This window comes from Tasmannia lanceolata, unplaced genomic scaffold, assembly GCF_043159265.1.
Source record: "Tasmannia lanceolata isolate RefF3 unplaced genomic scaffold, GAP_Taslan_0.1 ptg000025l, whole genome shotgun sequence".
NCBI lineage: Eukaryota > Viridiplantae > Streptophyta > Magnoliopsida > Canellales > Winteraceae > Tasmannia > Tasmannia lanceolata.
The window spans coordinates 7253459-7269223 of NW_027518702.1; the positions used below are offsets into that span (position 1 = coordinate 7253459).

Consider the following 15765-nt stretch of genomic DNA (forward strand, 5'->3'; position numbering starts at 1 on the left):
CCACCATTCCCGACCACCTCCACCATTAACAGCCACCACTGCTCGATCATGTCTCCCCTCTCTGCCGTTTCCACTTCTAATCCATTTTTCCTCAATCCGGGCACAAATCCGAGCCTCCATCTCTGTTACATCTCAGATTTGGGACTTCTCTTTTTATTAGAAAAACAGAGCGAGAGAGAGAGAGAGAGAGGAGGAGGATCCCCATTTCTGTGAGCAGATGAGGGGTTTCTCATTTGTTTTTATATAGGAAACAAATAAGAAAGGGGAGCTCGAGCTCCACTTTCCGGGCGCTCTCCGATCAACCCCGTTTCATCCACCGAGGCCCCATCTCCCCCATTTCGTTGACACCCCATCTCCACCATCTGCTCTTCACCCGGGTAACATCTCTAACCCCTCTTATCTTGCTGGAATTCATATGGTTATTTGCCTAGCTTTCTGATTATAGAATTGATTCATGGGCTTTGGATTTTAATTCGATCCTCGAGTGCAAGGTGGCGATCGAATTTTCTGTGACGAATAGATGGTGGAGTTGTATATGTTTAACTGATCTAGGAAATCAGATGATTACTCTGCTCCATGTCGTGGGCACGAGTATCATCTGATTTCACAGGAGACCCCATGAGGAGGGTTTGATCGTGTGAATTGCTTGATCTCATTTCCTTTGAATATTTTCAAAGTACCTGTAGTTTTCTCAAAATTGGTGTTTCCATGTATCTATTGATTATCTTCTTTGGAGGTTACTCATCAGTCTTCATTGTTTCTCTTGAAAAATATGAGTTCATTGTCTCGATTTTGGAATGATTTGGTTTCTTTATCGCAGTTTCTTTGTGTGGATTTCTTTAAATACGTTGCAAACTTTGACTGCCCAAGTTGGATGTGTTATATAAAAAAGGAAAAGAAGAGAAGAGGTGAATAAAAAGAATGACAGGAGAATCTGATGTTGTGTGCATGAGATTTGTTATGCAAGCGTAATATGTCGGGTAGAGAGAGAGTGATACTTTCTAGAATGTTTTAAAGGATTTCGTCCAAAGTTTTAGGTGGCTTGACTCATCTATCATAAAATCTGTTCTCTTAAACAGCTTTCTTTTGGATTCCATAGGCAGTGCCCTTAACTTGACCAAGATTTCATAGTTATAAAACCTTGGGTCTGTCATGTCCTTTCCCTTTTGTAGATCGTCGTTACATACGAGGCTAGGCGACCCTTTCTTTTCAAGGTTTTCCTTTCCTATAGTGCTTAGAGTTCCTCCCTCTATCAGGTTTATTTTCTTCACCGTTCCTTAGAACTCTTCATGTGTTTTAAGATTCCATCGATTTTGGAAGCGCCTTTGCCAGGTTCAGGCTATGACGGAATATATCTTGAGCCAACCCCCTCCTTCCTGCCTTAGAGTCTTCGCAGTTTAAGGGATTTCTTCCTCTTTAGAGTCAGTCATAGAGAGTTTAAGAGTCTGTCCTACCCTTGTAGAGTTTAGGATTCTGTCCTATCCCTTCATAAGGCTTAGGATTCCGTTCTTCCATCTTTCAGAGTCAGTCTTCAGCATAGGAGCCAGTCCTTCAGTCTTTCAGGAGTCTGTCCTATCATCATAGGGGTTAGGATTTGGTCCATCCTCTCATCCAGTCATGTGATTTTTATCCGCTCTCGCAAGGTATAGGATGCTGTCCAACCCTTGCAGAGTCGTGATTCTGTCTAGTTCCCCCGCAAAGCATAGGATGCTGTCCAACCTTTGCGGGGTATCAGGAGTTTGTTCTACCCTTATGATGATAGGATTCTGTCCTCTTGTGTCAAAAACATTAAAAACATCTGAAAAAACCAAAAAATCTCAAAAATCTCTAGTCATTAGGAGTAGCTAGGAAAATCTAATCCGAACTACGGATGGCTTGATCCCTAGCTGAGGGGTATGTAGGCAGCTCAGGCGTGCAGCTGTAGACACCCTCATTTTGCTACACATTAACCAACAATAGTCTAAAATATTGATCCGTGGAATTTTCTCTCTAAATCTCTCAATCTCCCTCCTAATGTCCGAAATGTCCGAAATGTCCAAAATATGGCCCGAAAAATTGGAAAAATACCTTGTTTAGTGGCCCGAGTATAGTGAATATTGTAAGAGACCCTCTCTTATGTATTTATATACTTGAAGTTGCCGAAACCCTAATCCAACCCAATGGATCGTCAATCGGGGTTAAATTAGGTAGGGTCGCTTCACAGGCCGAACCCTAATTCTGCTCCGAGATCCGATTTTTATCGAGTCATCAAATCAAGGGTTGAGATTAATTTGGGTGTTTTCTCAATAAATTAAGATCATTTGGTCAAAATTAAATTAATCGGGGTCAGCCCCAATCCCGATCGGACATTAAGTAGCTCAATTGAGGAAAAACATACGAAAACCCACGGATCAATACGAAAAAATGAGAGCCGTAGAAATTATTCAATCCTATGATCAACAACAGATTTTAAACTCATTAATTGGTGGTTTAACGGCTGGGATCATCGATCCAAAGCTGATCGAGTTGGTTGGTCCAATCGAATCGACAATTTGATCAAACGGTGGAAAAATGGTCCGCCGTTAAAAACCGACGGCTCTCATTGGATGAAAATTTTAAATTTGTAATTTGTATGCCAATATTGGGCTTAAACGAAAGAGTAAAAATCAAGGATTCAAAAGGTGAAAAAATTATCGAAATCGGATGCCAAAATCTCCGGAAAACGATATTTTTCTGTTTCCGCGAGTGTTCTCTCTCCTCACATTCTCTCTCCTCTCACCACACGTTTTCCCAAGCTTGGGAAAACGTATATTATTTTCCTCTCCCCTATTTTTGAATATTGTGTGGATACCTTAAGATTTGGTGAAAATCTTTGCAAATTAGGAATAGAACAAGTGTCATAATATTACTAGTTCAAGTAATTGCCCAAAATTGAGAAGGGGACATGTCCACACTTTATTGGAAACCAAATATTCTAAAATTTGGACGTTTCTTTTCTCATTCTAAATTTGCAATGACACATGGCATGCAATGAATTGTTTCTTTAATAATGCAATCAATCTTCACTATTTAAAACTCTTTCTATTCTTCACAAGCCCACCAAAATTGGACGTTCTTTCCTTCATATATGGGTGTTTCCAAAAGATTGGGTTGGAATATTCTAGGAGCTTTTCATCCATACCATCAAATTGTCTCTCACCTTCAAGTTCTAATCTCCACCCTACCTTTCCCTCTCCTCCTAACTTAGTAACCTTGGTCACCCATTCACCTATAAATACCCCTCCATTGTTCCATCTCAAGACAACTCAAGACTCCCTCTCTCTTTCTCCCTAAGAAATTCGCCCTCCTCTCCCTCAACTCAATACCCCCTCTCTCTTAAAATTCATCCAAACCTCCGCCCCCATCTCTCCATTTCTTCATTTTCGGAACAGTACTTCGAAAGCAAGGAATCATCGTCTTCAAAGGAATCCAATAAAGAAACGATCGCCATCAAACTTCGGAAGAGGTAGGCCAAATTTAGTTTTTTGTCTCGTCCCTAAAAAAAGAAGAAAAGATAATCATGCCCTTCTCTTAGATTTCAATATTGGAATTTTCGATATTGGATTATAAAACCAAAATCGAAACTTTCATAATTGAAAAATTGAAAAGACTTGCTAGATTTGATTGGAAAAGAAGAGATTAGCATAAGTAATTAAAAGGTGAACTTGGAGCATTTATCAAAGTGTCATTCTTTTTTTATCCTCACTCTCAGCTAAAAACCGAAAGATCTAAACCCCTGATGCATATATGATTAATTGAACTATGTGCTTGGCATGGTTATGAGTCACCCAAATCTATTTCAAAATGCATACCATGCTGCTGCACATATCAATTCGGTTCCCTGTGTGTATCCCTCCAAAGGCCCCATGTGCTATGTAGCACATCTAGACTTGTCTGGTCAAACCCAGCCACACCCGGCTCAACCGAATCAACTCAACCCAACCCAACCCCACCCAACCTAATCAAACCCAACCCAACTTGTACTCCTAGCTATCCCAACCCAAATCGGCACCCATATCTCAAAGCCGCACCCCAATTTACAACCCAAGTTGGACCCTTACCCATCCAGCCCAACCCTTACCCCCACCTATACCCTCACACCTACAGCCCTTTCACCCTCTCCCACCCATACGAACAGCGCTCTACCCCTCCCTCACCGCCCAACAGCCCCACTCCCAAACACAACTTGGGTTCACCCCTAACCAATCCAACCCGAACCCAACTCACCCACGCGCAACTTGAGTCGAACCCAAAACCCACAACCCGACCCCACCACCATCCCATAGCTAATCGGATCAATAGCCTAATTTCCGATTCTGCCTCCAACCATCCTATGGCCCATTCGATTCCCAGGACCCGCTCGGCCTTATGTGCTCTTCCCTAACTCATGGCTCATTCAGCCATGTCAATCAATCCCAGCCTATCCCACCGAAACAGCCATGTCCAAACCATAAATGCTTAAACCCATGTTGCCCAACCCATATCGGCACCCATATCTCAAAGCCGCACCCCAATTTACAACCCAAGTTGGACCCTTACCCACGCAGCCCAACCCTTACCCCTACCTATACCCTCACACCTACAGCCCTCGCATCCTCTCCCACCCACACAAACAGCGCTCTACCCCTCCCTCATCGCCCAACAGCCCCACTCCCAAGCACAACTTGGGTTCACCCCTAACCAATCCAACCCGAACCGTACCACCCGAACCCCAACCCGGACCAGCCCGGTCCAACCCAACTCAACCCGACCCAAACTCATGACCTTAACCCATACGGTTCATTCAACCCAAACCGGATTCCACTCCAACCGGCCCAACCTGGATCTAACCCAAACCTAATCCGACTCATTCTGGTTCAGCCCGGACCCCACCCGACTCAACCAGGGTCAGCTCCGACCCACCCGGATTAGCCTTTACCCGGTTCGACTCAACCCAATCCGGTTCAGCCCCAACTCACCCGGTTCAACCCAACCCGACCAGGTTCAGCCCTTACCCGGACCCAACTCAATCCAACCCGGATCCGGTAACCCAAGGTCGCATCCCCACCCGTAGCCTAAAGCCACACCCCTAAAGCCGCATCCAAGCCGCACCCCAAGCTGCCCAGCTCTAGCCCAATCCTTAACCCAAACCCACGGACAAATCGGCCTTGATCCAAACCCATGGCCTACTTGGCCCTGACCCAAAGCCTTAATAGTCCACTCAGCTAGCTAAACCCAATCCCTTCCCCATCCATTACATCATCACATCTCACCCCATTTCTACATGCATCAGACCCCATATACCATCCTCTCACATCTCATATACTTTTAACACACAGTCACTACCCTTGTTATCATGCCCATAGCCGCTAACCATGTGCCATGCCCATTCACATGATTCCATCCCCAATAGACTATAATATACCTCTTCCCCCATCCATGTTATTTACTCCATCTCACATCTCATAGCTATCATACCCTTAGCCTACATAGAAAAGCATTCATCTAATACATCCTCCTAACAATCCATTCGGTTACCACATTTGACTTCACATTCACATTCCCGCCCATACAGCACATACCCCATCCCATCTCCACTTAATTTTTTATCCAACAGAACCCAAACCCATTTCAACCGCAAACCCAACCCTCAAACTCAACTGAAGTCAACTTAAGTGAGTCAATCCTCTATCCAATCAAGGTGCAGCTCTTTAACCAAGTTGACACGCCCAATCTAGTTCGCCTCACCCAAGCCTCAACCCGCACCCCAATCCGCACTCAACCCGAACTACCCGATTCAGCCTAATCCAAGCTTACCCAAACCCAACCCGGTTCGGCCCCAACTCGGACCCGCAACCCGACCCCAACCCAGTTCAGCCACGAATCGGTTCAACCCAGCCCAACCCGGTTCAGCCTTAAACCCCTAAACCTGTTCAACCCCAACTCACTTGAGCCTAACCATTAACCCAATCAACCCTTCCTAACTGAGTTACCTCTTCTTTAACCCAACCGAGTTGCATCCTTATGTCCAAACCCATTAGCCAAAACTTCATCCCTTTTTATTGACTCATTGATGATTCCTCTGCGATTAGCTCCTTCGAGGCTCGTTCCCAATTCAAAAATCTCTTTCAAAAATCTCATTCCTGAACCTGATTCCCAATTCCCAATCCCAGTCATGATCCAAACTCCATCGGAACTACGTGTGGCTTGATCCTCACCATGGGGTACGTAGGCAACTTGGCACTCCCAAGTTCAGTCGCACCTTTCCGCACCTTTCCGCACCTTTCCGTACCTTTCCGCACCTTTCTGTACCTTTCCTCTCCTTTCTTCTGTCTCTTTCATTTTCAACACCCTTCTTCATCTCTTCCATTCTCTTCTCACCCTTTCCTTTTCCTTAAACCGTTTTGCATGTTAGATGTTTCCTTCTGTTTAGTCGCATGATTAATTGCATGTTTAGATTTCTTTATTTATTATTTGTCCTCATCATATGCTTAGAAATCACATGTTTAGCCATCTTGCTAGTTGTGTTGCTTTGGTTTTCGCATGCTTAATTACTTTGTTAAATTTGGAACTCTTTGGAATAAAAAAAAGAGAATCTTAAAAGAATCTAAGAACTTATATCAAATTGGAAAACTTCAATTCAAAATCTAAACCTCCAAATTCTTAAGTTTTAGGTTCTAGGCTTGAAAAACTTAGAAATGGCACTCTAGGTTCCCCAATAGAATTCTTGGATCCAAATTCTCACAGAAATACTAAGATGCAACTTAGGTCCATTGCATTAGATCTAGGTTCATATAGCATAGGTCACTTCACCTCAAATCAACCAATCTAATTCAACTCAAACCGAATCTCACCAATCTCATAAAATGTCAAAAACATTCACATAGGCACATAGGCATGTAGTTGCATGTAGGATGCACTCCTGGCCCGCATGAGTCTAAACTGTGAACGGCTAAATCATTAGTAATGTTTAGATTTCTAAAATAAAATTCACATTCACCCCCTTAGTTAAACCTGAATAATTAAAGCTTTCAAAAGTTATGCAAGGTCGGTGCTGTACACCTCGTGCGGTACACCTTCCGACTTCGTAACCAGGTAACTTACCCAGAACTCAAAACGTAGACCAAATTAACAGAGTTAATCATGGGTCCTAGATCCCTAATCTAGGTGGCGACTCTGGTCAGTTGCTTCTTTCGTGAAGTTAGGACTTTTATCTTAAATTTATGAAAAAAGCAATCATATTCAAATCCAATGGACAAAGGCGCTATCATCATAAAAACACACACCCTAGTGGGACCACCCCCCTCGGGAAGGGATCCACAGATTGGCGACTCTGCTGGGGATGAAATTACCTAACTTCATAACTTTTAAAAGCTTTAGTCATTTAGGTTATCACTAAAGGGGGAAAATGTGAACCAAAACACACAAAAAAAATTCAAAAACTCAAAAATTCAAAAAACAAAAAGAACAAAAAAATGGTTGTTTGCTTACTTAAATAATCCATCACCTAAACTTTCAAAAATTAATTAAAGGACTTAAGGGCATTAGATGCGAATCCCCAAATTGCACACACTTACATCACTTACATCTACACCCTTGCATATCACATTCACACACGTCCTATTTAGGAACCCGGAGTGTTATCTAGCATGGTTGACTGGGAGGTCATGACCCGGTGCCTCTGTGTTAGAGAAGCATTCCACCCTTAGCCTAGTACCTTTATGGTGCGTAAACGGATCTGTTGGTTCACGTACTACTACTCTGGACACCGGTAGAGTATATCGAACACGGATTCGCGCTAAGGGAACTCTTGGCCTTACCCCTAGATTACCCCACACATGCATATAGCACGAACATGCGTACCTCACGTGTGTGTGAGCCTAGATTAGGATATCCTACCCTTCTGTATCTAGATTAGGCCGTAGTCCATCTTCCAATGGCTACGATCGGTCTCAGGAACACGAACAAAGTCATGAACCAAACCACTTGGTTCCGCTAGATTAAGGGTTAGGAATTGTGCCCTCCAAGTAAAGCACAAAAAGAAAATGCCTTTGAGGTTGGGATAATAATCTCATTGCTCTTAGATCTAGGAAGTCCCATCTCTCACTGATCAATGATGCATTGATCATAGATTGATATCCTTTAGACCAGGATTCCATTTCAAGGACTCATCTCATAACTCTGGCTTAGGATTTTTATCTCCCCTGAACTAGGGGCATCTTCTTCAAGTACATCCTTAAAACCCCTAAAATGCCATTACCTTCAAGGGGCATCCCCTTTGAAGATCATGCCTCACCAATCTATTGGTCACATTCTTTCAATGTTCAAATAAATAAGACCATCTTTTCAATGGAAAATTTCTCAACCTCAAATGTGTGTGTAAAAATTAGTCCTTCTAGCCGATGCATGTTTTAGTAAGGAATACTATCGTGTCTAAACTTCCAACATTTTCTTTGTCAGGAGTTCTTACATTCACCATTGATCATCCAAAAGTAACTTGGACCCGAGTTTCCGCTCGTCTCTTGAGAATTTCACCACCATCTTCTCCCACTCTTGTCTCAATGTCTGAACCTACTGGAAACCTTCCGACTCCTCGTGTTGAGGAATTGCTGATCGAACTCACCCGTCAGATGAGCTTACTTCGTGAAGAGAATAAGATCATGAAAGACCAATGGAAGGAAAAATTTGGTACTCCCACAACAAAAGGAAAGTCTACAGCAACCGCATCTGAGGTCTCCCCTCAACCCAATCTGTCTCCTCTGATTATCGAAGATCAAGAACAATATGATGAGGGAGATCGCACTCAAGTCCCTACCCCAGAAGACAAGTCCCTTGCTGAGAAATTTGAGTTGCTACTTCAAGAAGTCAAAGGGATCAAGAGCCGAGAATTAAGCACTTTCAACCCAGATGATCTTACATTGTTCCCTCATGTCCGTCTACCTCCGAATTTCCAAATTCCAGATTTTGACAAATACAATGGTACTGGTTCTCCTACTGCTCATGTGCAAATGTTCATCATACGATCGCAGTCCCAAGGTTTGAATTCAGAACAGATGGCCCAGCTCTTTCCTATCTCGCTAACCGATGTTGCACGTAAATGGTATTTGGGTTTAGACAAGATGAAAGTTAAGAGCTGGAATGAGATCACCGAGCAATTCATTAAGCACTTTTCATATGATGATGGGTCTGAGGTGACTATCCGGGATCTGGAAGCAACTAAGCAGGAGCCTAAGGAAACATTTATCGCCTTTGTGAAAAGATGGAGGAAGTTGGCAGCCTCAATGATGGACCGCCCTACCGAAAAGGAGCAGTGCAAGATCATGCTGAATAACCTCCTCCCCTCAATGCTTCAACACATGACACTGCAGTATTGCCCTACTTTTGATCTCTTCATCAATGCTGGGACCCAGATTGACGATGCTATGAACAAAGGAATTCTGGCCAGGACTGTTCAAGCAAAAAGTGACTTCAAGAAGCCCTTCCCTCCCAATAAAGAAGTCAATAATGTTTCCTCATCCAACCAAACCCAGAAAGCGATGGTTTTCGATTACAGCCAGGATCCTCCTAAACCTCCTATTCGGCAAAAAAGAGAATTTACTCCCTTACCTGCCCCCCCCCCCTCCGCGGTTCTAAAACAATGCCTGGCCGCGAAAAAAATCACATTACCCGCCCCTCGCCCTCCCCCCGACCCTTTGCCAAAAAACTACAATCCCCGTGAACATTGCGAGTACCACCAAGGTCCCGGACACACTACAGATCGTTGTATAGCCCTTAAACATGTTATTCAAGACTTGCTTGAAAATGATCTTCTAGTTTTTCCTCCTAAACCCAATATCACCAACAACCCTCTCCCAAACCATGCATTACCCCCACCCGCGCAAGTGGGAATGATCACCCTTGATGTTCCTAAATTTGATCCATCAACTCTAATATGTGCCATTGATACCAATCCTGAGCCTTACTACTTTCGTTGGGAAGAGGTCGATGAACCAGAAGTCGCACCCATAGTCCTAACCCATAAAACTGAACCTCCATCCCCTCTGATCTTTCAATATGATAACCTTGATCCTTTTGAGCTTCAATGTGATGAGGTCCAGCATTTTACGAGGGGAGGTAGGGTATTCAAGCCGCCTGAGCTCCGAGATGAAAACCCAGCAGCCTTGGCCAGGGAGGTAGTAGAGGATCACGTTCAAAAGAGAATTGCTGAAGAGAATGATGAGATTGTCAAACAATTGAAGAAAACTCAGGCCCACATCACAGTGTGGGGCCTACTGACGGTTTCCCGTCAGCATAGAGAGGCAGTGCTCAAAGAATTGAATGCGGTACAAGTATCAACTGAAACATCTCCGGATCAATTGGCTGACCTAGTGGCCATGGTTAGTGCCGCCAAGTCTATAACCTTCACCGATCAGGATTTGCCACCTCAAGGTCGTGATCACATTCATGCCCTCCATGTTACCATTGTCTGCCAGGGCATGAGAATTCCCTCTGTTCTAGTTGATAATGGATCAGCCTTAAATGTTTGCCCTCTCCAGACAGCTACCATGTTGGGTTTTGGACCCGAGAATTTCACTCCTTCCCAACAAGGAATCCTGGCTTATGATAACACCCGAAGAAATGTCATTGGGATTCTTACCGCAGAAATCCTTGTTGGGGGTGAGAATTTCGAAGTAGACTTCATGGTCCTTGATATAAAAACCTCATTCAATCTGCTGTTAGGCCGCCCTTGGTTGCACAAAGAGGGGGTCATTGCTTCAAGCCTTCACCAGAAGCTAAAATTCATCAAGAACAACAAGATAATCACCGTCAGAGGTGATGAAGATTTGGAAGTCACCCAAATTTCAAAAGAAAAGTCACTCCTTATCACCGGAAAAGATGTCATGCTGAATGGTTTTTCCTTGGAAATTGCACAGATCACTTGTGAAGAAGCAGCAAAAGAAATTTTTCCCATGATCATTTGCACCCTCAACCCCTCAGTCGCCAAAATGATGAAGAGGCAGGGATTTTTCCCTGGAATGGGATTGGGATGGCACCAACAGGGCATGGTGTCGTGGCCTGATGTTGAGCCTATGGAAGGAACTTTTGGCTTGGGATATAAACCTACAAACAAAGAGAAGAACCAGATGAAAGCTAAAATGATGAGAAGAAATGAAATTCGCAGAAATGGGGGTGTGATCTCGATACCTTCGTACTCATTGTCTCTAAACGGGTACTTTACCAGAAAAGGAGAAACCACTCCATACCACGGGTTTGCAGAGCCGTGGTTTGAGCCAGACACGGGAAGGATTCTTTGTGGGATCGAAATCTTCTATGACTTGGAAATACCAAAAGAGCCTCTCATCAGTACCATTGCAGAACCCCCTATCGATTGGCAGGACTACCTTACTCCAGGACTCTTGGGGTCCCTCTTTGCAGAACCAACTAAGACCACAGATACACAGGAAGATTGGCAGGATTGCTTGGCTCCAAACCTTCTGAACTCTCTCTTCCCAGGAGATTGTCTTATTATTGCAGCAATTGGAGAAGATTCTGCATATGCTAATCCTCAAAGCTTCATTGCCGCAGCTAATTGTGTCCTTTCCAACTGGAGTGCAGATCCTCTCCCTTATCCATTTGTCATTTCTGAAAATTCTGATGTTTCTATTTCTGCTTTTACTTCCATTGTGAATCCTGAGCCTGTTCAGGATAATTTCAGTAAGAATGTACTTGCTTTCGCTTCAATGAAATCTATTTCTCAGTATCCTCTTGTGTCCTCTTCTGATATTTGTGCTTCTGATAATGATAATAATCAAAGTGAACAACCTTCCTCGGATGAGGAGGCCGACGAACCTCCCCTTGAGTTACAGCAACTGCTTAAACAAGAGGAGGAACGCCGAGCCCAGCCTTTAAAAGAAGAAACTGAAGTGATAAATATTGGTACCAAAACACTAGTTAAGGAAATACGAATCGGGAAAACACTAACTTCCATGGAGCGTGAGGAACTAGTGAACCTTCTGCAAGAGTTCAAAGAAGTCTTTGCTTGGTCCTATGAGGACATGCCAGGAATAAGCGAGGAAATCGTCCAGCATAAGCTTCCATTGGTACCAGGGGTAAAACCAAAAAAGCAAAAACTAAGGAGAATGAAGCCAGAATGGGTTCTAAAAATTAAGGAAGAAGTAACAAAACAGCTCGACGCAGGATTCTTACAAGTGGTGGAGTACCCTGAATGGTTAGCAAACATTGTACCAGTCCCTAAGAAAGATGGCCGAGTGCGAATGTGTGTGGACTTCAGGGATTTGAACAAAGCAAGCCCTAAAGATGACTTTCCCTTACCCCATATCGACGTCTTGATCGACAATACTGCTAGCCATGCCTTACTCTCCTTCATGGATGGTTTTTCCGGCTATAATCAAATCAAGATGGCACCCGAAGACATGATCAAAACCTCGTTCATCACACAATGGGGCACTTACTGCTATAAGGTGATGCCATTTGGCTTGAAAAATGCAGGAGCTACTTACCAAAGAGCCGCCACCACTCTGTTGCATGATATGATTCATAAAGAGGTGGAAGTATATGTGGATGACATGATTGTCAAAGCAAAAGAAAGGGAAGATCACCTCGGGAATTTGAGAAAATTCTTCCAAAGAATCTTGAAATACCGGCTTCGCCTCAACCCAAGTAAATGTGTTTTTGGTGTTACGTCCGGCAAATTGTTGGGGTTCCTAGTCAGCCAGAGGGGGATAGAAGTTGATCCTCAAAAGATTAAGGCAATCCAAGAAATGGCTCCTCCAAGGACAGAAAAGGAAATTAGAGGTTTTCTGGGAAGGATCCAATTTCTGAGCCGATTTGTAGCTCACCTAACCTCCACCTGTGAACCCATATTCAAGTTGCTGAAGAAGAATGCATCTAAGGAATGGACAGAAGAATGTCAAGAGGCCTTTAACAAAATTAAACAATGCCTATCTGAACCACCTGTGCTTGCACCAGTAATTTCAGGGCAACCTTTGCTACTATATCTGTCAATCACTGATACATCTATGGGTTGTATGCTTGCTCAACAAGATCCTGAAACCAAGCATGAAAGAGCCGTCTATTATTTGAGCAAGAAAATGTTGGAATACGAGCAAAAGTACACTTCTTTAGAAAAAACATGTCTAGCACTTGTCTGGGCCACCCAAAGGCTTAGGCATTACCTGCTCTCTCAGAGAGTGATACTTTTGTCTCGAATGGATCCTTTGAAATACCTTTTTGAAAAGCCTGCTCTAACAGGGAGGACCGCTAGATGGTTATTGTTGCTCTCAGAATTCGATATTACCTATGTCACTCAGAAATCTATTAAAGGCAGGGCTGTGGCTGAACAATTAGCAGAGATCCCAATAAAGGAAACTGGTATCTTGAGAACAGACTTCCCTGATGAGCAAATTATGACAATGGAGGAGGAGAGCTATGAACCTAGGTGGACCTTATACTTTGATGGTGCTTCCAACCAAAAGGGGCAAGGAGTAGGGGCATTGCTCATTTCACCCCGGAATGAACATATCCCTCTCGCTGTCAAGCTGCAATTCGAATGCACCAACAACATGGCAGAGTATGAGGCATGTATCGTGGGATTGGAAGCAGCGTTAGCCCTTGGCATTGATGAGCTTGATGCATATGGTGATTCGATGCTGATCATTTGTCAAACCAAAGGGAAGTGGAAAACCAGAGAGGATAGGCTCATCCCATACCATGAATACCTAGATGTTCTTGTGGATCAATTCAAAAACATCACATTTACTTTCTTACCAAGAACAAAGAATCGATTTGCAGATGCTTTGGCCACATTAGCCTCCATGATAGACATACCCGATGGAAAGAAGATGAGGCCGATAACAATCCAAGAACAGTGGGTTCCTGCTCATTGTGATGTTATAGAAATAGCGGCGAGATGTCCGGATGGCCAACCCTGGTTTACGGATATCAAAAACTTTATCTCAGGCCAGGGGCATCCCGCCGAAGCCTCCAGCAAAGAACGGAGAACCCTACAGAAATTAGCCTCCAATTTTGTCATATGCGGAAATGAATTGTATCGTCGGTCTTTTGATGGCATTCAACTCTTGTGTATCACAGAAGATCAAGCTGCTAAGATCCTTGAGGAAACCCATGAAGGTGTTTGTGGCCCGCACATGAATGGAAAAATGCTTGCTAGAAAAATCTTGCGCCTTGGATACTATTGGCCCACAATGGAATCAGATTGTTTTGCATTTGTTAAGAAATGCTATAAATGTCAAGTACATGCCAATCTTATCCATGTACCACCCTCAGAATTACATTCTCTCACATCACCTTGGCCATTCTCGATGTGGGGCATTGATATTATTGGAAAAATTTCACCGAAATCCTCAAATGGGCACGAGTACATTCTTGTAGCCATCGATTACTTTACTAAATGGGTCGAGGCATCCTCATATGCTTCACTGTCATCAGCATCGGTTGCCAAATTCATCAGAACCAATATTATTTGCAGATATGAGGTTCCACACGAGCTGATCTCAGATAACGGCTCCCATTTTAAGAAAGAAGTGATTACTCTCTGCCAGGAGTTCAAAATCAAGCACCACAAATCCTCACCCTATAGGCCACAAACCAATGGAGCTGTCGAAGCCGCAAATAAAATATTAAGGCCATCATCAGCAAGATGTCAGAAACTTACAAGGATTGGTCTAACAAGCTTCCATATGCTCTGTGGGCCTACAGAACATCAATTCGAACCTCTACTGGAGTTACTCCTTATTCCCTGGTCTATGGGATGGAAGCTGTGTTGCCAGTTGAAATCCACATACCATCGTTGCGAGTACTAATGGAAAGTCAATTACCCGAGACAGAATGGGTAAATGCCAGATATCAAGAGCTAAACATGTTGGATGAAAAGCGACTCAAAGCCTTATACCACACCCAAGGCTACCAGCGCAGAATAGCAAGAGCCTTTAACAAGAAAGTTAAAATTAGAGAATTAGAGGAAGGGGATTTGGTGTTGAAAGCAAACCGGGCACCTACCTCTGACCCTAGGGGCAAGTTCAAACCGAATTGGTCAGGACCATACATTGTGGATCAAATCTTACCTGGAAAAGCCGTCAGACTCCGAGATAAGAATGGTGATATAATGGTAGAACCAACAAACCTTGATCAATTAAAAAGGTTTTACGTTTGAACACCGGAAGGCCTCCTTTGGCCGAACAAAAACCCAGAAATTATGACCCCAAAAAAACAAAAGAAAAACCCCATTTTGCAAACTATTTGAGCCTAAAAAAATTCCTTTCACACCCTGAAACTAGGGGGCATCTGCCCTGAACTACGCGCGACCTGATTCCTACACTAGGATACGTAGGCAACCTGCTCGTTCGGGTTCGGTCGAAATTTGCAAACCTCAAGCCATTTCTTTGTTAAACCTCATCCAACCCATAAAGTCCTTCCGGTGAACAGCTTAAGGTTCTTAAAAAAAAAAAAAGAAAAAAAAAAAGAAAAAGAAAAGAGAGTCTGCAGACCTGCTAGATTGAAAACCCGCAAGGGCAGTCTAGGCAAAAATTAAGGTCATTCACCTGCTAAGTTGAAAACCCGAAAGGGCAGCTTAGGCAAAAATTAAGGTGCAAGCCCGCTGAATCGAAAACCCGAAAGGGCGGTTCAGGCAAAAGCTAGGGCATGCGGTCCGCCGAATCGAAAACCCAGAAGGGCGATTTGGTCATGGTAAGATAAGATCGAAGAAGACAAAACCTCAAAACAGCTCTCCAATCCAAATAGGTCAAACAA

The 15765-nt window shown here is 43.5% G+C and overlaps 1 protein-coding gene across 1 annotated transcript; it reads left to right on the forward strand.

The window, feature by feature from the left end:
* The first annotated feature begins 8399 nt into the window (after positions 1 to 8399).
* On the forward strand, positions 8400 to 14819 carry LOC143857604 (uncharacterized). The gene has a single exon (XM_077368062.1). It carries the CDS (start codon positions 8400 to 8402, stop codon positions 14817 to 14819), a length of 6420 nt encoding a protein of 2139 aa, XP_077224177.1.
* Positions 14820 to 15765: the final 946 nt, after the last annotated feature.

Excerpts from the sequence above, each read along its gene's own strand:
- LOC143857604 (XM_077368062.1), top strand. The coding sequence starts at position 8,400 with ATGCATGTTTTAGTAAGGAATACTATCGTGTCTAAACTTCCAACATTT.